The sequence below is a fragment of the Phocoena phocoena genome, chromosome 4, assembly GCF_963924675.1.
Source record: "Phocoena phocoena chromosome 4, mPhoPho1.1, whole genome shotgun sequence".
NCBI lineage: Eukaryota > Metazoa > Chordata > Mammalia > Artiodactyla > Phocoenidae > Phocoena > Phocoena phocoena.
This window is the reverse complement of record NC_089222.1, coordinates 138,127,214-138,146,467: the sequence shown is the minus strand read 5'-3', so window position 1 is coordinate 138,146,467 and position 19,254 is coordinate 138,127,214. Positions and strand designations below refer to the sequence as shown.

The 19,254-nt window shown below is 47.0% G+C and overlaps 2 protein-coding genes across 2 annotated transcripts in view; one reads left to right on the top strand and one right to left on the bottom strand.

The window, feature by feature from the left end:
- Window positions 1-11,870, top strand: part of HLCS (holocarboxylase synthetase) — a 191,832-nt gene extending 179,962 nt beyond the window's left edge. Inside the window, exons 7-11 of the mRNA XM_065875914.1 lie at window positions 216-283; window positions 1,763-1,923; window positions 7,149-7,263; window positions 9,404-9,617; window positions 11,699-11,870. Coding sequence (XP_065731986.1) covers window positions 216-283; window positions 1,763-1,923; window positions 7,149-7,263; window positions 9,404-9,617; window positions 11,699-11,870 — 730 coding nt within the window. The remainder of the gene's footprint in view (window positions 1-215; window positions 284-1,762; window positions 1,924-7,148; window positions 7,264-9,403; window positions 9,618-11,698) is intronic.
- Window positions 11,871-18,269: 6,399 nt separating this feature from the next.
- The window catches only part of SIM2 (SIM bHLH transcription factor 2), a 45,468-nt gene continuing 44,483 nt past the window's right edge, over window positions 18,270-19,254 (bottom strand). The window contains exon 11 of the mRNA XM_065876505.1: window positions 18,270-18,709. Within this exon, the coding sequence (XP_065732577.1) occupies window positions 18,270-18,709 (440 nt within the window). The remainder of the gene's footprint in view (window positions 18,710-19,254) is intronic.

The window sequence follows — 19,254 nt, the reverse complement described above, 5'->3', positions numbered from 1 at the left end:
ATCTTTTTTTATATTAAATGGTGTTTTCTTTGTCCCCTTTCCATCATTCTCACTACAGAGGCTGGGAATGGGGTCAGTATCCCTTGAAACCTGTAAGATGGCCCTTCCTTACTAACACATTCACAAATGAGTGCAAACAGTGTCCCCCACTTTCAGCTCTCGGTTCTCATGTCGTGTCACTGTTCTGGCTGACTGGTCTTTCCCACCATTTGCAGGTTGATGTTTGAGATGCCACAGGAAATGGGTTTAATCGCCATCGCAGTCCACCAAACGCAGGGCAAAGGTCGGTCATCTTTTGTTACTGTTTCTGGGGTTTTTGTTTTCTAAAATCTGTGACTCTCCTGGCCAGAGAGCCGATGGGTTGCGTGTGCTGATCATCGACATGACTCGAGTCAGAAGTTGTTTTCACACACCCCTAAAATGGAGAAGAGGGAGGAAAATCGATTAGAAGATTGAACCTTAGAAGAATTAAAGCATTCTCTTAAACTGAGATGTTTAATTAATTGACGTCCGCTTGTGATGGTTTTAATGTTCATTTACCTACGTCTTGTAAATTCTTCTTTCTGACACATTCTAGGCATTGCAGTGTGTGAATAATAACTATGTTATAGAGACGTTTATTTTCCTGAAGGCTCTCTGTGAGGTGCCTTCTGTGTCTATACCGAGTGTCTCATGGAGGGGTCTTTCGTCTGCCAGCTGGCACTGGAATTTGCACGGAGTGGGCACTCGATCAACGATCAATGCGTATTCACAGAATGACCATAAAGAAGCCAAGGGCTGCCCAGAGCTTCCAACACCTGCTGACTCTCGGAGGCAAGAGGCCACATCCTCCCAGAATCCATCTGGGGTCCAGCCGCAAGCAGATTCGTGCTCAGTGGTCATACGGGGAGCGATTGGCCCCTGTCTCTCCCCACCCCCAGCTGGCAGCAGGCCGACCCAAACGTCCTTTTAACTCTCAGAGGCTCTTATGCCTTTCTCAGAAGAAGCAATGAAATAAATCCACTGTTTTCGCTTCTTTCTCTTGAGCATGTCTTTTGAACATAACTCAAAGAGAGAAAAAAATTTATTTTATTCAAGGCTGTGGTGCTCAATAAGGTGGTTTAAAAAAGGACATGGAAGAAGTTTGATTATACCTCTCGTTTTGATTATGTTATTTTCTTGACTTGTATTTTTTAAGAAAAATAACTCAGAGAGTTAATATCAGGGATCATTTTTCAAATTCAGCTTCCTTTAAAAAAAAAAAAAAACAACAGCAAGATATAATTCACATACCATACAGTCCCCCGATTTAAAGTGTACTATTCTGTGGTTTTTAATGTATTCACAGCGTTATGGGACCATCACAGTAGGGATCACTTCTAGCAAATGGCTTCCAGGACCTCTCCTGGACCAGTATAGATTCGGTCCAGTTTCCCCACTGTCTCTGTTTTCACCTGCACGTTGCCGTATGGTGAGAATTAAGCTGAGAGTGATGTTCAGACACTGTGTAAGACTTTATCATCAAAGTATAAATGACAGGCTCACAGAGGGAGGACATTATGCTAATTCTTGGAAACTTGTTCAGCACCAGAGCTCCAGATTTTAAAAAGCTTCTCAGTTGTTGAGGTAAGCCCAGAATAACCAAGCATGTTCATCCGTCATTCAGGTGGGACAGGTCTTTAGTGTGTGGCTCTGAGGCCTCAGCAGTTTTTCTGGCATTATGTGCATCTGGGTCTGTTCATGGTGCAGAATGGCCGGTTTCCTGATGGCGCTTGTGTTCCAGGGCGGGGAAGGAATGCTTGGCTGAGCCCCGTGGGGAGCGCTCTTTCTACCCTGCTCGTCTCCATCCCACTGAGATCCCAGCTGGGACAGAGGATTCCGTTTGTCCAGCATCTGATGTCTCTGGCTGTCGTGGAGGCGGTAAGGTCCATTCCTGGGTACCAGGTACGTGCCGTTCATCACCGTCACATCCCCACCATGCATGCACATCTCAGTTCAGGTGTGTTTGTAGTACGCGTCTGAATGATTCCTTCATGTGGAGCCTCAGCCTGCTTTTGCAAAGCTGGCAGCAGAATGCTCTTGGAGGTTTAAAAGCACCGTCAGGTTTATAGCTGCCTCAGGCTTGCTGCAAGGTTTATAGCGGCTTCAGGCTTGCTGCAAGGTTTATAGCTGCTTCAGGCTTGCTGCAAGGTTTATAGCGGCTTCAGGCTTGCTGCAAGGTTTATAGCTGCTTCAGGCTTGCTGTGATTATTTTCCAGAATTCTCTTTCTGTCCTTTTGTCGTATTTGTCAAATGTCCTAGTAAGGGCAAGCCTCTTATTCCTTTCTGCCTCCCTCCCTCCCTCCCTTTCTCTTTCTCTCTTTCCTTCCCTCCTTCCTTCCTTTCTTCCTTCCTTCCTTCCTTCCTTCCTTCCTTCCTTCCTTCCTTCCTTCCTTCCTCCCTCCTTCCCTCCCTCTCTCCCTCCCTCCCTCTCTCCCTCCTCCCTCTCTCCCTCCCTCCCTCCCTCCCTCCCTCCCTCCCTCCCTCCCTTCCTTCCTTTCTTTCTTTCTTATTGAAACACATTGGACTGGATGGGTCTATTTATCTGTGGTGCTTTCTGGTGAAAAGGATTATTTTATAGGCCTAAACAAACCTTCTCATTTCCTACCTTCATTTACCACAGGCTGTACTCAGCAAAGCTATCCCTTGTCTGTGGCTGCCTGAGTTCAATGTGCATGTTCGTTTAGGGCCATTTGCACCCAGCTGTAGGGACAGATGTGCCTGCTACATCAGTACTTTTGAATGCTTTGGTGTCAGTTATTAAGAAGACAAGGAAAAGAGAGCAGTTAACACAGTCATGAAGCCTTTCTCCCATTCCCCAGCCTCCACTTGCTGTATCCCCCTCCTCCTTTTCCTGGAAGAATTTCTTATGGATATAAAAAGGGGGTTCTTGGGACTTCCCTGGTGGCGCAGTGGTTAAGAATACGCCTGCCAATGCAGGGGACGTGGGTTCAAGCCCTGGTCGGGGAAGATCCCACATGCCGCAGAGCAACTAAGCCCATGTGCCACAACTTCTGAGCCTGCGCTCTAGAGCCCGCGAGCCACAACTGCTGAAGCCCGTGCTCCGCAACAAGAGAAGCCACAGCAATGAGAAGACTGCACACCGCAAGGAAGAGCAGCCCCCGCTCGCAGCAACTAGAGAAAGCCTGCGCGCGGCAATGAAGACCCAACGCAGCCAACAATAAATAAATAAATAAAAATTAAAAAAAAAAGATTCATTCATCTAAAAAACATTAAACGTGTAAAATAAAAATAAGAGGGTTCCTTCCCAGCCTCCCTCCCCACCTACAGCTCTTAACGTCAGGCTAAAAACAATTGTATTAATTCGTGAAGCAAGATGCTAAGATCATGACTTTGAAAGGGGGTCTGTCATGAGTGCTTCAATGCTCCACTGCCCCCTAAGCTCCTCCAGTGTGGCCATGTCCTCATAGTCATGGTATGTGGGACCAGGGTACATGTTTCCCGTATTACGTCAAGTCATTGGCATGTATGCCGAAGCGTGAGATTTGTCACCGGGCGCTCAGCATCCTTGCTGTGTCTCATGGGCTTGGGCTCATCAGACTGTCACCAGCCTTCACAGGCCCGGCGTGCAGCCCCTGAACTGGATACTTCACCTTGCACTAAGCAGTTGAGAAGACAAAATTCTGTTGTGGGGAAAATATTTTTAACCCTAGCAGCAGGTTAATTAGTCTTAGGAAAATAAAGTAAAAATTTAAATTAGTCTGTTTAGCTTTTTCATGGCTTTAACTTTGACCTTGTAGCCTCACTTGTTAACTTAGCAAGCACTTTCTGAGTGCCCGCTGTGCGTGAAGGCTCTGCCGGGTGCTGGGGTAGCGGGTGGGGAGGTGGAAAGCTTGCCCTCAACAATGGACCCGGGGGTGTGTCCGCATTCTCCTTAAGAAGCTCCCACCAAAGTTCCTATCCCATTTCCGCAGCTGTCCAGCTCAGCCTTATCTTCTTTTTTTTTTTTTTTTTTTGTGGTACGCGGGCCTCTCACTGTTGTGGCCTCTCCCGTTGCGGAGCACAGGCTCCGGACGCGCAGGCTCAGCGGCCATGGCTCACGGGCCCAGCCGCTTTGCGGCATGTGGGATCTTCCCGGACCGGGGCATGAACCCGTGTCCCCTGCATCGGCAGGCGGACCCTCCACCACTGCGCCACCAGGGAAGCCCTATCTTCTTATCTGTATGGTTTTGGATTGGCTTCATTCCTATTTTATCTTCGGTCTTATTGAGATGTAAATGGCGTACTGCAGCGTGTAAGTTGAAGGTGGGCAGCATGATGACTTGACATGCGGATATCGTAAGATGATCTCCACAGGAGGTTTTATTAACATATATCACCTCATATAGTTATTCAAAAATTTTTTTCCCCTGTGATGAGAACTTTTAGGATCTGCTCTCTTAGTATTAGGTTGGCCAAAAAGTTCGTTTGTAGCAGCTTACAGAAAAACACGAACGAACTTTTTGGCTAACCGAATATTGATTTATTGATTGATTGCGGTACATGGGCCTCTCACTGTTGCAGCCTCTCCCGTTGCGGAGCACAGGCTCCGGACGCGTAGGCTCAGCGGCCATGGCTCACGGGCCTAGCTGCTCCGCAGCATGTGGGATCTTCCCGGACCAGGGCTCGAACCATGTCCCCTGCATTGGCAGGCAGATTCTGAACCCCTGCGCCACCAGGGAGGTCCTGAATATTCATTTTTCACCGAGTCTAATTAGCTTACACACTACAGCTACAGGCTGGTTGAAATAGGCCCCCCGTTGTGCTGGGTTGGCCTCTCTTACATCCTGCCCTTCTTGTCCCCGGCCAGATGTCACCATCTGCACACGAACCATACCCAGCCTGGTCGGACCGGGGGCAGTGCGGTGGCCTGTGTGCCGTCCCTTCCGGAACCCGTGCTGGGCTGCCCGCCCTTGCTCCTGCTGCTCTTCTGTCCTCGAGGTCCTGCTGGACTTCTGCAGCCTCCCCGCACCCGTGTATCCTGCTCCTGTTCTCTTCTCTGCACCTCCAGGTCCTATTTGCCCTGAGAGTCCTGGCTCAAATGCCTTTCCTGGAAACTGCTAGCTACAAACTCTCCCTCCTCCGATGCCATGCAGTGCTTTAAAATGTCTAGGCCACTTTTAGGGCACCTCCCATGGATTGCTTGAAGCAGAGTTATTTGTGCTCCGGTTCTAACTCCTACAAAGTAACCAGATCTTGGAACACAGGATTGGTTTTATTTTGGTCCTCAAAGAGCCTAGCGCAGTGCTTTATACCTGGAAGGCCTGTAGTAGCTGTCTGAATAAAAGGTTGAGACAATGAAAAATAAACACCTGGACTTTCTCTTCATCTTGGAATAGATGTCCTGTTCACCTGGGTGAGAACCCAGAATTTCACAGATTGCATCATTAACTAACTAGACCTGAAAATGTGAAGTGAAACAGGAGCCCGAAAGCAGGAGCAGCTCAGAAGTAAGCAGCGGCCCCTGTAGTGGAGGAGCTGTCTCTGAGCTCTGGCCAGGGCTGTGCTGGCCACCGTGGGACGTGGGTAGGCAAGAGAGGAGAAAGAAGGGGAATTGGGAGAGTGACCAGGACCGTGGTCTCCAAGGTGCAGATTTTCTAGACCAGCGTTTCTCACTCTCAGCGCTAACATTTGGGCCCCTCCATATCTCGGTTGTGGGCCCATCCTGGGCATTATGGGCGGTGGTGCAGCATCAGGGGCCTTTCCCCACTAGATGCAAGTAGGATTCCTTCAAGCTGTGACAGGCACAAATGCCTCCCAATATTGCCGTATGTCCCCTGGGGGGCAGACTTCCCATCCCACCTCCACCCATCCCCCCGAACCTTATTTTAGTCAGAAAAGTAGTATGAGGTCTCCCTATCATAGAGCAGATGAGCTTTTAAAGGACAGAAACATGGTCTAACTGGCCACGGTGAAAAGAAGTCCTGCTGGAGGGAGGGAAGAGGATTGCTAGGAAGCGGCAGGCTGCATAGCATACATAGGGTTAAGCTCCCAGGGGTTGGTGTCGGAAAGCCCTGGGTTTGTATCCCAGCTCTGCCACTTGCAGGTGGCGCAAACTCAGGCAAGCCAGGCAGTGTCTCTAAGCTTCAGTCCTCCCTTTGTTAAATAGAGATGATACTAGTAGCAACACATGGGCTTGGTATAAGTGACATGCAGGCTAGCACCGAGTTGGGGCTTGCTGCTGCGCCTGCCCCCAGTGAAGAAAGAGCCAGCCCTCTGGGACCGAGGCCATTATCTACTCTCTGGTCTCTTGGTTTTATTTTACTGAGTGTCTCTCTTCCAGCCTCATGTGTCCAGATGGGCTTCCTTCTACCCACACCTGCCTGCCAGTCCCAGACCCAGGAGCCCTGGCAGTTCTGGTGCCCACTGGGTCTCACCCAGTCTGTGTGCCCCAACTTCACAGTCATGGTAGGAGGTGGGGGTCTGGGTGGCCCAGTTCAAGGCAGTGTCCACCCTTGGCCCGTTCCACTGAGACCAGGCACAGGCAGGGTTGCCCAGGCCACATCCTTCAGGATGGAGAGGCAGCAGGCCACTGGACAAGTCTATTTCTCTTTCCCGAGTTGACTGGTGGCAGTTCATGGAGACCTTCTCTAATAACTCAGTAAAACGAGGTGCTCCTCGGTATCTCCATAGCATTCTGCTGGCACATTTCTCCCTGACTTTTAGGACGTTGGTTAATTCAGGGCCATTTGTCTCTCTCTTGAGCAGAAGCTCCTTAAGGGAAAAGAGCCCTGAGAGTGTTATTCTCTCCCTGCCCCCGTCCCCAGCACACAGTGGTACTCTGTGGTGTGGTTGTTGATATTGGGGTAATGAACTTAATTCCCAAGGTAGGCGTCTTCGGAGAGTGTTTTTGATGATGAACAGTGATGGGGGTGGGGAGAATGCTGGGATTCCTGTTGAGTGTGTTCTCTAGGTCTCCTTCCCTCTAGCCCCACCAGGTACTTTAATACTGGATTGTTCCAAAGCGGTGATTAGCTGTCTCAAAAAGAAGAGAGGATGAGACTCCCTGTTCCATTTGTTTCAAGAGTATTCTGTTCATCTTTTTTCTTTTGTTTTATTTTAGCTGGATGACCTCTTCCGGTCCCTTTGTGTCTTCTGACTGCTTGATTAATATGTAGATTTTCCTTTAGGATATCAACTTACGAGTGAAGTGGCCCAACGATATTTATTACAGTGACCTCATGAAGCTTGGTGGAGTTCTGGTTAACTCAACACTTATGGGAGAAACATTTTATATACTTATTGGTAAGTTTTTAAAGCCTTCCCCCAGAATTTTTAGATTAATAAAAATAAAAGTGGTTCACACATGGCTATATTGGGGGGAGTGGATTATCATATGGGATTACTTTTTCTTTGAGTCTTGAGTTATAGAACACAATATGTGTGCACAACAGGCCAGATTGGTAGAAAGCCCTTCAAAGGGTTTAGTGTTCCTATCTATGGCCATGGAAACCACCGAACTGGCATCTCATCAAACAGGCGTTTTCTCATACCTCTCCACACTCCTGCTTCTCAATGAATTAGAAACAGTGAAAGTAAACATTTACTGTATTATTTGGTAATAAGAAAAGAAAGCTAATTTCAAGGATGGGTGTCCTGGCAGTCTTTCTTGTATTCTTAATCTGACCTTCCCAGTTCCTGGAAAAGTTGCCTTCTTTTTGACCTCAGAAGAAATTCCAGGCTGGTCAAGGTGGGGTAAAGAATCCCTGTTTCACATCAGCACATCCGTATCAGGCAAGGAGATGGATCTGAAGTGGCTTCAGAAGTTCCTCGGCACCTGGTCATCCAAGCATCAGCTTCTCCCTAATGCCCAGGAGAGCTTGATTGGTGTTCAAAAATCAGTAATGGAGAGAAAACATGTGATTGTGTGTTAGAAGCGCCAGCCAAAGAATACAAGGTGTATGCTTCCAGCTCTGCTACCAACAGGCAATATTATTCTAGGCAAGCTTCTTCATACCCTCCAAGCTCCGTTTGCCATCTGTAAATGAGTAACTGGGCTAGGTGCAGAGATTCCTAATAGGGCCCACAGATACTGAGGAGGCCCAGTGCTGGGTTTCCTTCAGGGACCTAGGGAATTTTGTCAGTGTGGGGGGAATGAAACATTTTCCTGCGGGGAGAGTCCATAGCTTTCTTAAGGCGTTGGGACGTGGGGGAGGGGGACGGGGGGCATTTTTGGGGAAAGATTCAAGGTCACCGTCAGGGGTGCTTGCTGGTCTTTAGAAAGACGCAGCCTAAGTTGACAGTGGTTCATGTAGCTATTTTCCCAGCACTTTGGATTTCTGAATACAGGGAAGCTTTTTCAGTGCTATATAGACTTAATCGAATGCTTTATATGCCACAAGTGCTTCAGCTGTTGTGTATGTTGTCCAACGAAAGAACAAATGAACAACTGTTGCTCTAGTTACTTGTTTTTTACATTGCTTTGTATTTTAATAGCCAGTATATTTAAAAAAATAATAATCTGAGGCCAGTCAGTCCTTCCCTTAACACTGAAAGTGGCGCAGAACATTTACCAAAAAGTAGTTATTGTAAATATCGTTGTTCTATCTGAGGCAAGTATTTTGGGAATTTTTTTCCCAGAGGCCCTGAGAAAAACGATAGTCTTCCTGCCTAGTTCTTGCAGTATTTTATTCCTTATTGAAGACCTCTTTGAGGTTGGTTCAGGGCCCTGCTGAAAACCAAGGTTCGGCTTTTCTAAAGTCTCCCCTCTCCTGCAGAGAACAGGGGTGTTAAGTAACAGCAGAGATAAGCCAGAAACTCACTCTCCTGAAGCCTTGGTTTAGGGGCTTGTGAAAGAGCCACTAAACATGGGTTGGCCTTTTGCCAACTGTGTAACCCTAGCACCAAAGACTTCCAAGGATAAAGCATTAAAAGATGTGTTTTAGGGTTAAGTCATGACCAAGGTTGGAAATCTCTGAATCCAGAGGTTACTTCTGAAGACCTGAATAAAATTCTTTATATGTAAGCATGTGTTCCATTATTTAAATAGAAAAAGAAACAAGAGATTTTATTTTACATACGGCTCAGTGCAGAGCTCCAATTCTTGGCTAGACCACAGGAGGTGGTCGTTTCAGAAGCAGCTCTGTTTTGTCCCATTCGTAGCTTCTGCTTAATTGAATCAAATCTGGCTTGCTTTTTTCCCCCAACTAATTTGTAATAAATCTGGAATGGTTCTGGTTTGATGGGGATAGTGAGGGAAGGGTGAGAAAGGAAGATGGGCTTAAAGTCTTTCTCTAAGTGGCCAGAGACAATAAACTCAAAATGAGGACAAGGAAGCAGGAAGTTGACAGTAAAAACTGTAACTTTTTCCAGGTGGTTGAGGGAAACGTGTGATGTCGTCAGTAGGTTGAGCTACTCGTGTTTTCAATTGTTTGTTTTTGTCCAGGCTGTGGATTTAACGTGACTAACAGCAACCCTACCATATGCATCAACGATCTCATCACAGAATACAATAAGCAACATGGGGCCGAACTAAAGCCCTTAAGAGCTGATTATCTCATCGCCAGAAGTGTGACTGTGCTGGAGAAGCTGATCGACACATTTCAGGACGAAGGGCCCAATGGCGTTCTTCCTCTCTATTATAAATATTGGCTACACAGGTCAGTGCTGGCTTGTCTTCATTCTTTTAAAATTCCTTTATTAAATCAGTAGTTTAATATCTTAAAACGAGAAACTAAACACTGGTCTAGATCATTATCTTTTACTTTACTGATGGATAAACCTGGTGGATACCACCTTGAGCAAGTTAGCATCTCCAGTCATTGGGACAAACGGGCAGCCCGTGCCTCCTGGTGGGATGCCCTGGGAAAGACACAACATCACTGGAGATTTTCCTGCCCAGCATGTTTAAGCTGAGTCTAATTGTGAGGAAACAGGCAAATCTAAAATGTGGAATGTTCTTGATAACAGTCATCTTCAAAGTGAGATCTCCCAGCAGCAGTGGCAGCCTTACCTGAGAACTTGTTAGAAACGCAGATTCTTGACTTCCAACCTGGACTTCCTAAATCAGAAACTCTGAGGCTGGGGCCCAGCATTGTGTTTTAACAAAGGCTCCAGGGGATTCTCAGGCACTTCAGTTTGAGAAGCACTGATGTATACCAATAGGCCTCTACCCTTCAACAATGGCAGTGTCTTAAAAACAAAGAGAAGGTGGGAGTTTTGTGATTTAAGAAGACTAAGGAGGCATGACAGTTAAATGCAGTATGTGATTCATAATCAGATCCTGGAAGGGAGGAAATAGCCACAAAGAATATTAATGAGACAATGGGGACATTCGAACAGGGAGTGTATATTAAATAATGTTATTGTATCAAGATCAAATTTCTTTTTCTTTTTTTTTTTTTTTTTGCGGTACACGGGCCTCTCACTGTTGTGGCCTCTCCCGTTGCGGAGCGCAGGCTCAGCGGCCATGGTTCATGGGCCCAGCCGCTCCGCGGCATGTGAGATCTTCCCGGACCGGGGCACGAACCCGCATCCCCTGCATTGGCAGGCGGACCCTCAACCACTGCGCCACCAGGGAAGCCCAAGATCAAATTTCTTGCGAGTGATAATGATATTCTGGTTTTGTAGCGGATACTTCTTATTCTTTGGAGATACATGCTGAAGTATTTAAGTATAAAGTGTCACAATGCCTGCAACTTATTTTTAAATATCAGCAAAAACCACCCCCACAAAACTGTAGGTGTGTGTGTGTGTAAAGAGAGCAAACATGGGAAATGTTACCAGTTGGTGTGAATATAAGTGAAGGGGGAATATGAGGTTCATTGTACTATTTTTCACCTTTTCTGTAGGTTTGAAATTCTTCAAAATAAAAATTGGGGAGGTACAGAGTCCATACTTTTAAAACTGTTAACAAGGATGTAACTCAACAGTTGCATTTGGAAACTGTTCTAAGGAAGTAAAATTAGAATGAGTTTAACTTATAATTGATGCTACCCAACTTGATAAAGAGTTTTGAACACAGCCAGAAAGCGGCCAGTCTCAGCCAAAAAACCTAGAGGGTTGCACAGTGTTTCTTTAAAGTAGCTAGAGGGACTTCCCTGGTGGCACAGTGGTTAAGAATCCGCCTACCAATGCAGGGGACACGGGTTCGAGCCCTGGTCTGGGAAGATCCCACATGCCGCAGAGCAGCTAAGCCCGTGTGCCACAACTACTGAGCCTGCACTCTAGAGCCCGCGAGCCACAACTACTGAGCCCGTGTGCCACAACTACTGAAGCCCGCGCACGTAGAGCCTGTGCTCCGCAACAAGAGAAGCCACAGCAATGAGAAGCCTGTGCACCGCAACAAAGAGTAGCCCCCGCTCGCCACAACCAGAGAAAGCCTATGTACAGCAACAAAGTCCCAATGCAGCAATAAATAAATAAAAATTAAAGTAGCTAGAGGGTGAGGAAGTGGTGCAAATAATCTTTCCAGATGATCAGAATGAGGAGTGACGTCCTTTATAAGGGAAGCAATTCCTAACTCCCTAGTGGACTTTCCTTCGCCCTGCTTATGCGGGTAGTTTTCAGGACAATTCAGGGGAGACCAGTGGAAGTCAGAGCTCAGGCTCAGATTCATTTTAACTATATCCATCCCAGCCCACCCCCGAATCCTTTCGCATAATGGATAATTGCTGAACTAATTGTCTCAAGCAGCAGCATTACATTTCCCTGGTGACTGGGGGCTGTTCTTCATTTTCAGTGCCCAGCAAGTCCGCCTGGGAAGTGCTGAGGGACCAAAGGTGTGGATAGTCGGCCTAGATGATTCCGGGTTCCTTCTGGTTCACCAGGAAAACGGCGAAGTGGTGACTGTGCATCCAGACGGCAACTCCTTCGACATGCTGGGCAACCTCATAATCCCCAAACAGCCGTAGTCCTGTCTGGAGCGTCTGCTGGGCCCCGGGCCACAGCTGGGATGAGCTGGGACAGGCGGAAGGGCAGAACGGCCGCAGGAGCGTTGCACGTCGATTTCTGCCACCTTTCCTAGCCCATGATCTGGAAAACGAATTCGGAGTTGTAGGCAAATGTTTTCTCCCTCCACTTAACCTGTTAATTCTTTAATTTTGTTCTGTTGTCATTTTATTTGGTGTTTGAAGATGCTGGGGGTGGAGGGTTGACAAGTGGAAGATTTAATTCAGGTATAAGCCCTGGCATAGGGTGTGAAATTCTTCTCCCCTCTTGGAATTGGATGCATCTTAATTGGGGAGGGGGGTAGTTTTTACATGGAAACAGCGATGGCGTAATTCAAATGTTTTCCCAGTAGTGGAGGTCTCTACCCCTAGACTACTAAAAACAGATTTTAAAAAAGTTTTCGGGCCCAAACCATTGGTGAGTTAGAGGTACGGTAACACTGTTTACAAGCATCCAGGGAGGTGTTTTCCTACAGGAACATATATTGGCACTCAGTTATCATTTTATTTTTTTGTTAGTGAAGAAAAGAGAAGGTAGATTTCTAGTTTTAGTCTCATCCTGTGGTTTGTGGTCCAATAACAATGTCTAAACGGAACAGAGGCTGGTATGCTTGCAATGACCTTGTAGAGGAAATCAGTTAATTACTCTGACATTAATTAATGAGCTCTCCTTTCATAAGTTTAAACTTACTGCACATTCTGAAGTGATGGGATCAAGTTCAGGGTCCTGAAAGCATCGATCAGGCAGTTGCGTGGATGCGAGGTGGATGATTTGGGCCTAACAGCTGGGGATGAAGTCTCTCATTCCACACGCAAAGGAGGATGTGGCGCCTGTAAGCCAGCTTCAGGCTCGCTTCGAAATCCTGCGGAACTGTGCAGTGCACACCCTATAGAAGTACATGGCATTTTATTTGTAAGTCACATTTTTTTGCCTCCTTTTCATATTGCCAAAAAAGAAAATGTTATTGCTACTGAATGCCATCAGTTAAGAGGATGGGTGTGTGTGTGTGTGAGAGAGAGAGAGAGAAACTTTAAAAGATGTTCCAAGTATGATGCCCTAAGAGTCTGCATGGAAGAACAAAAGAAAGGAAGCCTTTTGATATACATTTGCTATTTCCAGATGTATTCCATGCTTTTTCCATGTAACTCCTATCTCTGTTGAACTTGAGAATCATACACATTACTTTTCAGCCTGAAAAGGCCAATTTTTGTCCCCTTTTCTCTCTTCCTGCCAATCCCAACTGAAATTAGCGGCAAGAAAACTTGATGAGGCTCTCAGCTTTGAACAAAATCCCCTTACTGTGCACTAGCACCCTCTTCATCCAGCTTTACCCAGTCAGGCTAACTCCAGAAGCTTGTGGGTTTCAGTATAAAATCTGCCTACCTGTAGCCAGGCACAGGCAGCCACATAGGAAGGAAACAAATAACACGTTTAGTTAAGTCCACTAACCCAATATGTGTGTTTTGGAAATGTAACTTGAAAAGAACTTCAGAAGTAATTTTTGTAAATAAGGCTTCAATTAGAATTATTCTTCAAAAAAAAACAAAAACAAAAAAACCACTCTCTCCTACATGCCCAAGTCTAAATAAAAGTTTAAAGTCCACAGCACCCCAAAATTACAAAATGGTCTCACCCTTGAGAGGGCATCTGCAAAATATCATCAAGAAGAAAGATCTCAGGCTAATGTTGCAAGTTTCATTTCTCAAACTCTGTAATATAAGGCGAGTCATCTCTCAGAGCTGCCATCATTACTTTTTGAATTTCTTTGGGGGGTTATTTAATGAGAAACATGCTATGATTTGTTTTAAGCTGAAGTCCTATTCTAGACAGTCTGCTTTGGGGGAAAAAAAAAATGTTATCATTTAATTTCCTTTTGGTAAATTAAAACTAATGAAGTGTGGCCATGTCAAAGCAGATGGAGATGTTCCGGGCATATCACTTTGCCTCTGTGCTTTTAAGACTGTTCTTACTTGTGCCGACACCCAGTTGTCTTGAGGGAGACAACATAGACTTGGAGCAGATGCTGCGTTTTTCATAAACCTGATTTTGCCTCAGAGGAACCAAAGACTTTTGAAATTCTGCTTCGTATAGAACAGCTGAATAAAGGCATTTTCCTTACAGCTGTTAGCATAGGGAAACGTGCTGGGCTGCTCATCGATTTGGGGCGTTTATGCACCCGGCAATCGATGACCTCAAGGAGCTTTAAAGTCTTAACAGGAACTTTGCATTTTCTTCTTAATCTTTAAAACACGGCACCTAAACTCAGGATTTGCGTGTGCTCTTAGGATATTTGAATCGTGCCCCAGTTCAGAGGCTGCGCATTGAACATCTCTACCAGGTTATGTAAAGGGCAAGATGTCATCCCTTCTGGGCTGGTAGCAAATTTCAGAAGAACTCTTGAGGAAGTGCCCCGTAAAATAGGACACAGCAATACCTGGGCTTCCGGGGCACGCACGCGCGCATGCGCACACGCACACACCCCCGCCTCAGCAGTGCTCCTCGGCACTGTTCATCCTGGCAGCGTTTACAGCGTGGAGGCAAAGCCGAAAGGATTTGTGTCCGGTGTGGGGCTCGCTGCTGCAGCCCCCTGACTGCTGTGGGTGGGTGCGCAGGCCCAGACCCGCGTAGCATGCAACCGCACCCCTACCCCTACACGCACAGCGGGGCTGCATGGCCGCCTCTCAGCCGAGAGTCTGGGAGCCAGGAGAGAAGCAGACTCACCCAGCCGTTTCAGAGTGCATAAAGGAGACATTTTAGGGTTACAGTCCATAGATCTGTTTGCTCGTAACAAAGAATGGAGAGTCGGTATTCCTGGGTAACTACTATGCGTATTTGAAATAAAAGAAAGTGTGAAACCTCTGCATTTTTAGCTTTTCAAAGAATCATCTCTGAAGAGGAATTAATTTAAACCCAATTACTGTAAAAAGCAAGTCTATCAAAATAAACTTTAAGACTTTCTATATAGTTAGGGCTCATCGTTATTTTTACCACATTTCATTTGTAAAAATAAGCAGCTACTTTTGGTTACAGTGTTTTTATTCATATTTAAACATTTAAAAAAAATAAATAGTTTAACATAGGAATATGTATTTCTAAGTATTAAGAAGCTGGTGTATTTTTGAAAAATGTATTATGTATCATACAAAAGAGAGATCATATTACTCCAAAGAATGAAAGTCAGCAAACTGAAAAGTTAAAAAAAAAAAAAACTGAGGTGAGAAATAAATTTACTCATGTCAATTTTTAATTTGAAAATTAATTGAGTATAACAACACATTTAATATAAGAACAGATTCTGTTGTTGTCGAATTGTTCTCTTTTGTGGAAACTGCTTGACTTTTGTCTCGACAGTTTTTCCCCAAGATTTTAACCGTATTTATCACACTTCAGTTTAGGAAGAGCTTGAGTAACACACCTTAGATAACCCAAGGGCTACTATTCACTAAGATTTGAAGCTACTGTAATTTTATGGAACTTATTTTAAAGTGTTCTTTAATTTGTACCAGCCCCCAAAGTCTACCTTAACTGTCTCACGGTTACAATAAATTACAGTAGACTCGAAACAGGATTCGTTGAAGGATTACACCTCCCCCACCCTTAGGATCCAAAGGAGGAAGGCCTGGCCCATCGGACTTTAAAATGACAAAAGGGGTCGGGGTAAGGGAGCAGAAAATACAGGCTCTTGCAGATTTCCTCCGAGCAGCCCTTCACACCCTGTTCACTTCTCTACAAAGGTATGAGTGGAATGGCTTTTCTGGAAAGGGCTTCAATGAACATAAAGGAATTCCTTTCTCTGGGAGGCCCAGTGGAGGGAGGGTGGAGTCAGTCTTGAACTGGGCTGATCTCTCAAATCCCTTTGATCTGGCATTTTTGTCAACATGTTAGGACCCACTACAATTTTTTTCTTCTTTTTTTGTGAAAGAGATGCATATTTATTAAAATGCTTCCTCATCCTCTTCCAGAGCCTCACAGAAGTCAGGAAACGATATCCCCAGCTTAAATGTACAGACTAAAAGATGGAGGTAATCATATCAGGTTGCCATAGTAACTGCTCTGTTAACTTTCCTCCGAGCTGCTGGCTGCCTGGAAGCCGGCTTGCAGAGGAATCTTCCTTCATGTTCTAGGCTATGAAAACTGTGATGTTTGTTTAGGCAAGGAAGTTCTTCCTAGTACACATTTTATTTTTCAAGTACATATATACACTCATCGTTAAGCCTATTTATGTTCTCATTTATAAATCTATAACGCTCTTCTTTCCTAACAGTAACGTCTGATCTTAAACTGCTCCGAGAGCCTTCGTGGTTTGTATTTATTTATACAGCCCCCAATGGTTAATGACAAGGTAGACACACAAGCATTTTACAGTACTTTATTGAAAAATGTCAGGTGAATCTCCTGCTCATCAAACCTGCACCTTCCTGGAATCATGGTTTAATTACGGGTCTCGACAGCACAAAAATAATACCCCAGGCTTATTTTATGTGTGCACACACTCACAACAAGCTGCTCATGAGGTATGGCTAAGTGCTGTGTAGGGGTGTATGCCTATAATTCTTCTGACCCTGTCTCTTCACTGCAAGACATATGTTCCTAAATTTGCAAATTGTACCATAAGGCAACTGACACCTACGGAATGAGGCAGGTCCTCATAGCGACACTGGGTGGGCAACAGGTCCTTTCACATTTTAAGAACAGTTGACGTAGGTGCACTTTGATTCTAGAACAGTGAGTTAAAGACATTTGTGAACAACCTTTCCACTCAGAAAGGTGGACATAGTTTCCTAAAAGTAAACCGTTTTTGAAAAAGCAGCAAAATGAGGGAGCGTTTATCGTGTGGAGCAGATTGAAAAAAGGGCGGTTCAATGCATTGATCCACTGCAGTACCATGATAGGATTTTTAAATGGTGAAATCTTGAAGCAAAAGTATAAAAATAAAACAAAAATTAATGGAAGTTTATTTTAAAAACACTGCTGGTGCTGTTTTAAAAAAACATTTATTTGGTTGTGCCGGGTCTTAGTTGCTGCACGTGGGCTCCTTAGTTGTGGCATGTGAACTCTTAGTTGCAGCATGCATGTGGGATCTAGTTCCCTGTCCAGGGATTGAACCCCGGGCCCCCTGCATTGGGAGCACGGAGTCTTAGCCACTGCGCCACCAGGGAAGTCCCTGCTGGTTCTTCATAAAGAGATTTCTGTTTACCTGTTATACACATGACATGTACATATGGAGTTTTCTTGCTCTGTATAAAATGCAGAAAACGCTGAAGACAACATGTACATCATTTTCATTACATCCCCTTAGCATGTTTTCTTCCACGAGGCGCAGTCCATTGACAATCTTCCGTATTGCACATGCAATGTAACTAACTTTATTAGCACTACTTGTAGCAAACACGAGCCTAGGGAATTACAGGTCTGTGTGGGCCAGAGGGATTTTGCCTTGTCATCAAACTTGACAGGGGTAGCCAATCCACTGGGCACCGAAATCATCCACATGTCATTCTCATAAAATATCTGGCTATATATATATATATATATTTGCATTTAATGCCTATTCCATATATTTCTGAAGGTGCCGTTCTCAGGAGTTCATGGGGTAGGAGGGAATAAGAGCTTGTGAACGCACTCGTGAAGCGCACCCACGTTCACCCCCTTGTCTGGGCTTGTTGATGTTTGTATTAAGGAAAGGGTTAAATTAAAACAACAGCCTTTAATTAGACTCATGAATGACTTTTAAAGACAACGGAGTTGTCCGTTCATGGGACTTAAATCATCGCATTCTGCCTTGACTTAATCTGATAGGGCTCTGGATACAGGAAGCTTCCAGGTCGGCCACCCACCGGCACCCCTGACTGCATCGGGGGGGGGGGGGTTTCCTCCGCAAAGTTGAGGGTATCTGAGGAGCGGAGCCTCCTCCAAGCCCCCAGAGGGACTGTTACTGAACATCGGGGACACGCAAGGCGCGCAAGCCTGATTTCAAGGTGAGGAAACCAAGTCCCCCCAAAGACGGAGTAGTTGAGGCCACACGTGGGCGGTCGGGGACGCTCAGCTACACCCTTTCAGAAAATCCGGCTCTTGCGGAACAAAGGTCGGGCGGTCACGTCTCCCCAACGTCGCCGTGTCTCTGTCCTCTACACGGACGGTTATGGCATCTACGGTAAAAATCTAAAAGTCGGCGGTGGAGTTCTAGTAAAATAGTTGTCTCTGTATAAATTAATTTAAATCGTGCATATACATCTCGTCCCTCTTGACTCGGCTGGACTTGGTAAAATGGGAGCCAAAGAGGCTGGCCTATGGCTTCTCCCCGCGGGCAGCCCCGCGCGAGGCGGGGCGGCCCCAGGACTCCGCGGTCCGGCCCGGGCGGGTCACCTGCCGTTGGTAATGATGACCGAGGCGCCCAGGTAGTGCGGCAGGGGCGCGCCGGGCGGCGAGGCGGCGGCGGCGGGGTCGGGGGCCCGGGGTCGCAGCGCGCCGGCCCCCGCATCGGGGGCGCCGGGGCCGCCGGCGAGGGCGGGGGCGGCGGGCGCAGCGCCCCCCAGCGGCCCGCGGCGGGCCAGCACGCGGTGGTAGTTGAGCAGCACGAAGGGCAGCTGCGCCGGCGCGCCCGGCGGCTCGGGGGCCGGCGGCGCGCAGCACTCGGGGGCCGCGCGGGCCAGCGCCAGCCGCGCCCCGTCGCGGGCGGCCTGGCGGGCGGCCTTGGCCGGGCCCAGCGCCGGCTCCTCGCGGTAGTGCCCGCAGCTCGGGAAGCTCGGCAGCGGTGGCGCGGTGTCCTCGCCGAACCTGCGCGCGGCGGCGGCGGCGGGCGCTGCGGGGACAGGCGACACGTTAGACGCCCGCGCGGGGGAGGAAGGGGACATGCCCAGAGCGACACCAAGCCGGGGGGCCCTGGGGCCGCCACCACCCCTGGGCCACCCCTGCCGCCCGCGCGCTCGAGCCCCGGAGCCGCCCTCGCCCCTTCCCGCGTGCGTGCCGGGCCCGCGAGGTCCAATCACAGGATGCCAGTTGCAGTGTTCTAGCAGCCACAGGAAAAAGTGAAGAGAGACAGATGGAGTTAGTGTTAGTAAGATACTTAATTTAATGCAGCATAGCTAGACTATTATTTCAGTGTGTAATTAATATAAAATCGGGGAGAAATTGTATTCTTTGTTTCTGTCTTTGAAATGCAGTACAGACACTCCGAGCACATCTCATTGCACTGGCTGAACGGGGCTGGTGGCTACCATATTGGACAGCGTTGGTCCAGAGGCTTCCTCGGCCCTAGTGTTGGGTGACCCCAGGCTGTCGTGCGCTTTCTTGCTTTCACCTCAGTGGGGAGGGTGGAGCGGTTATCACCCTGCTCCCTTTAGTCAT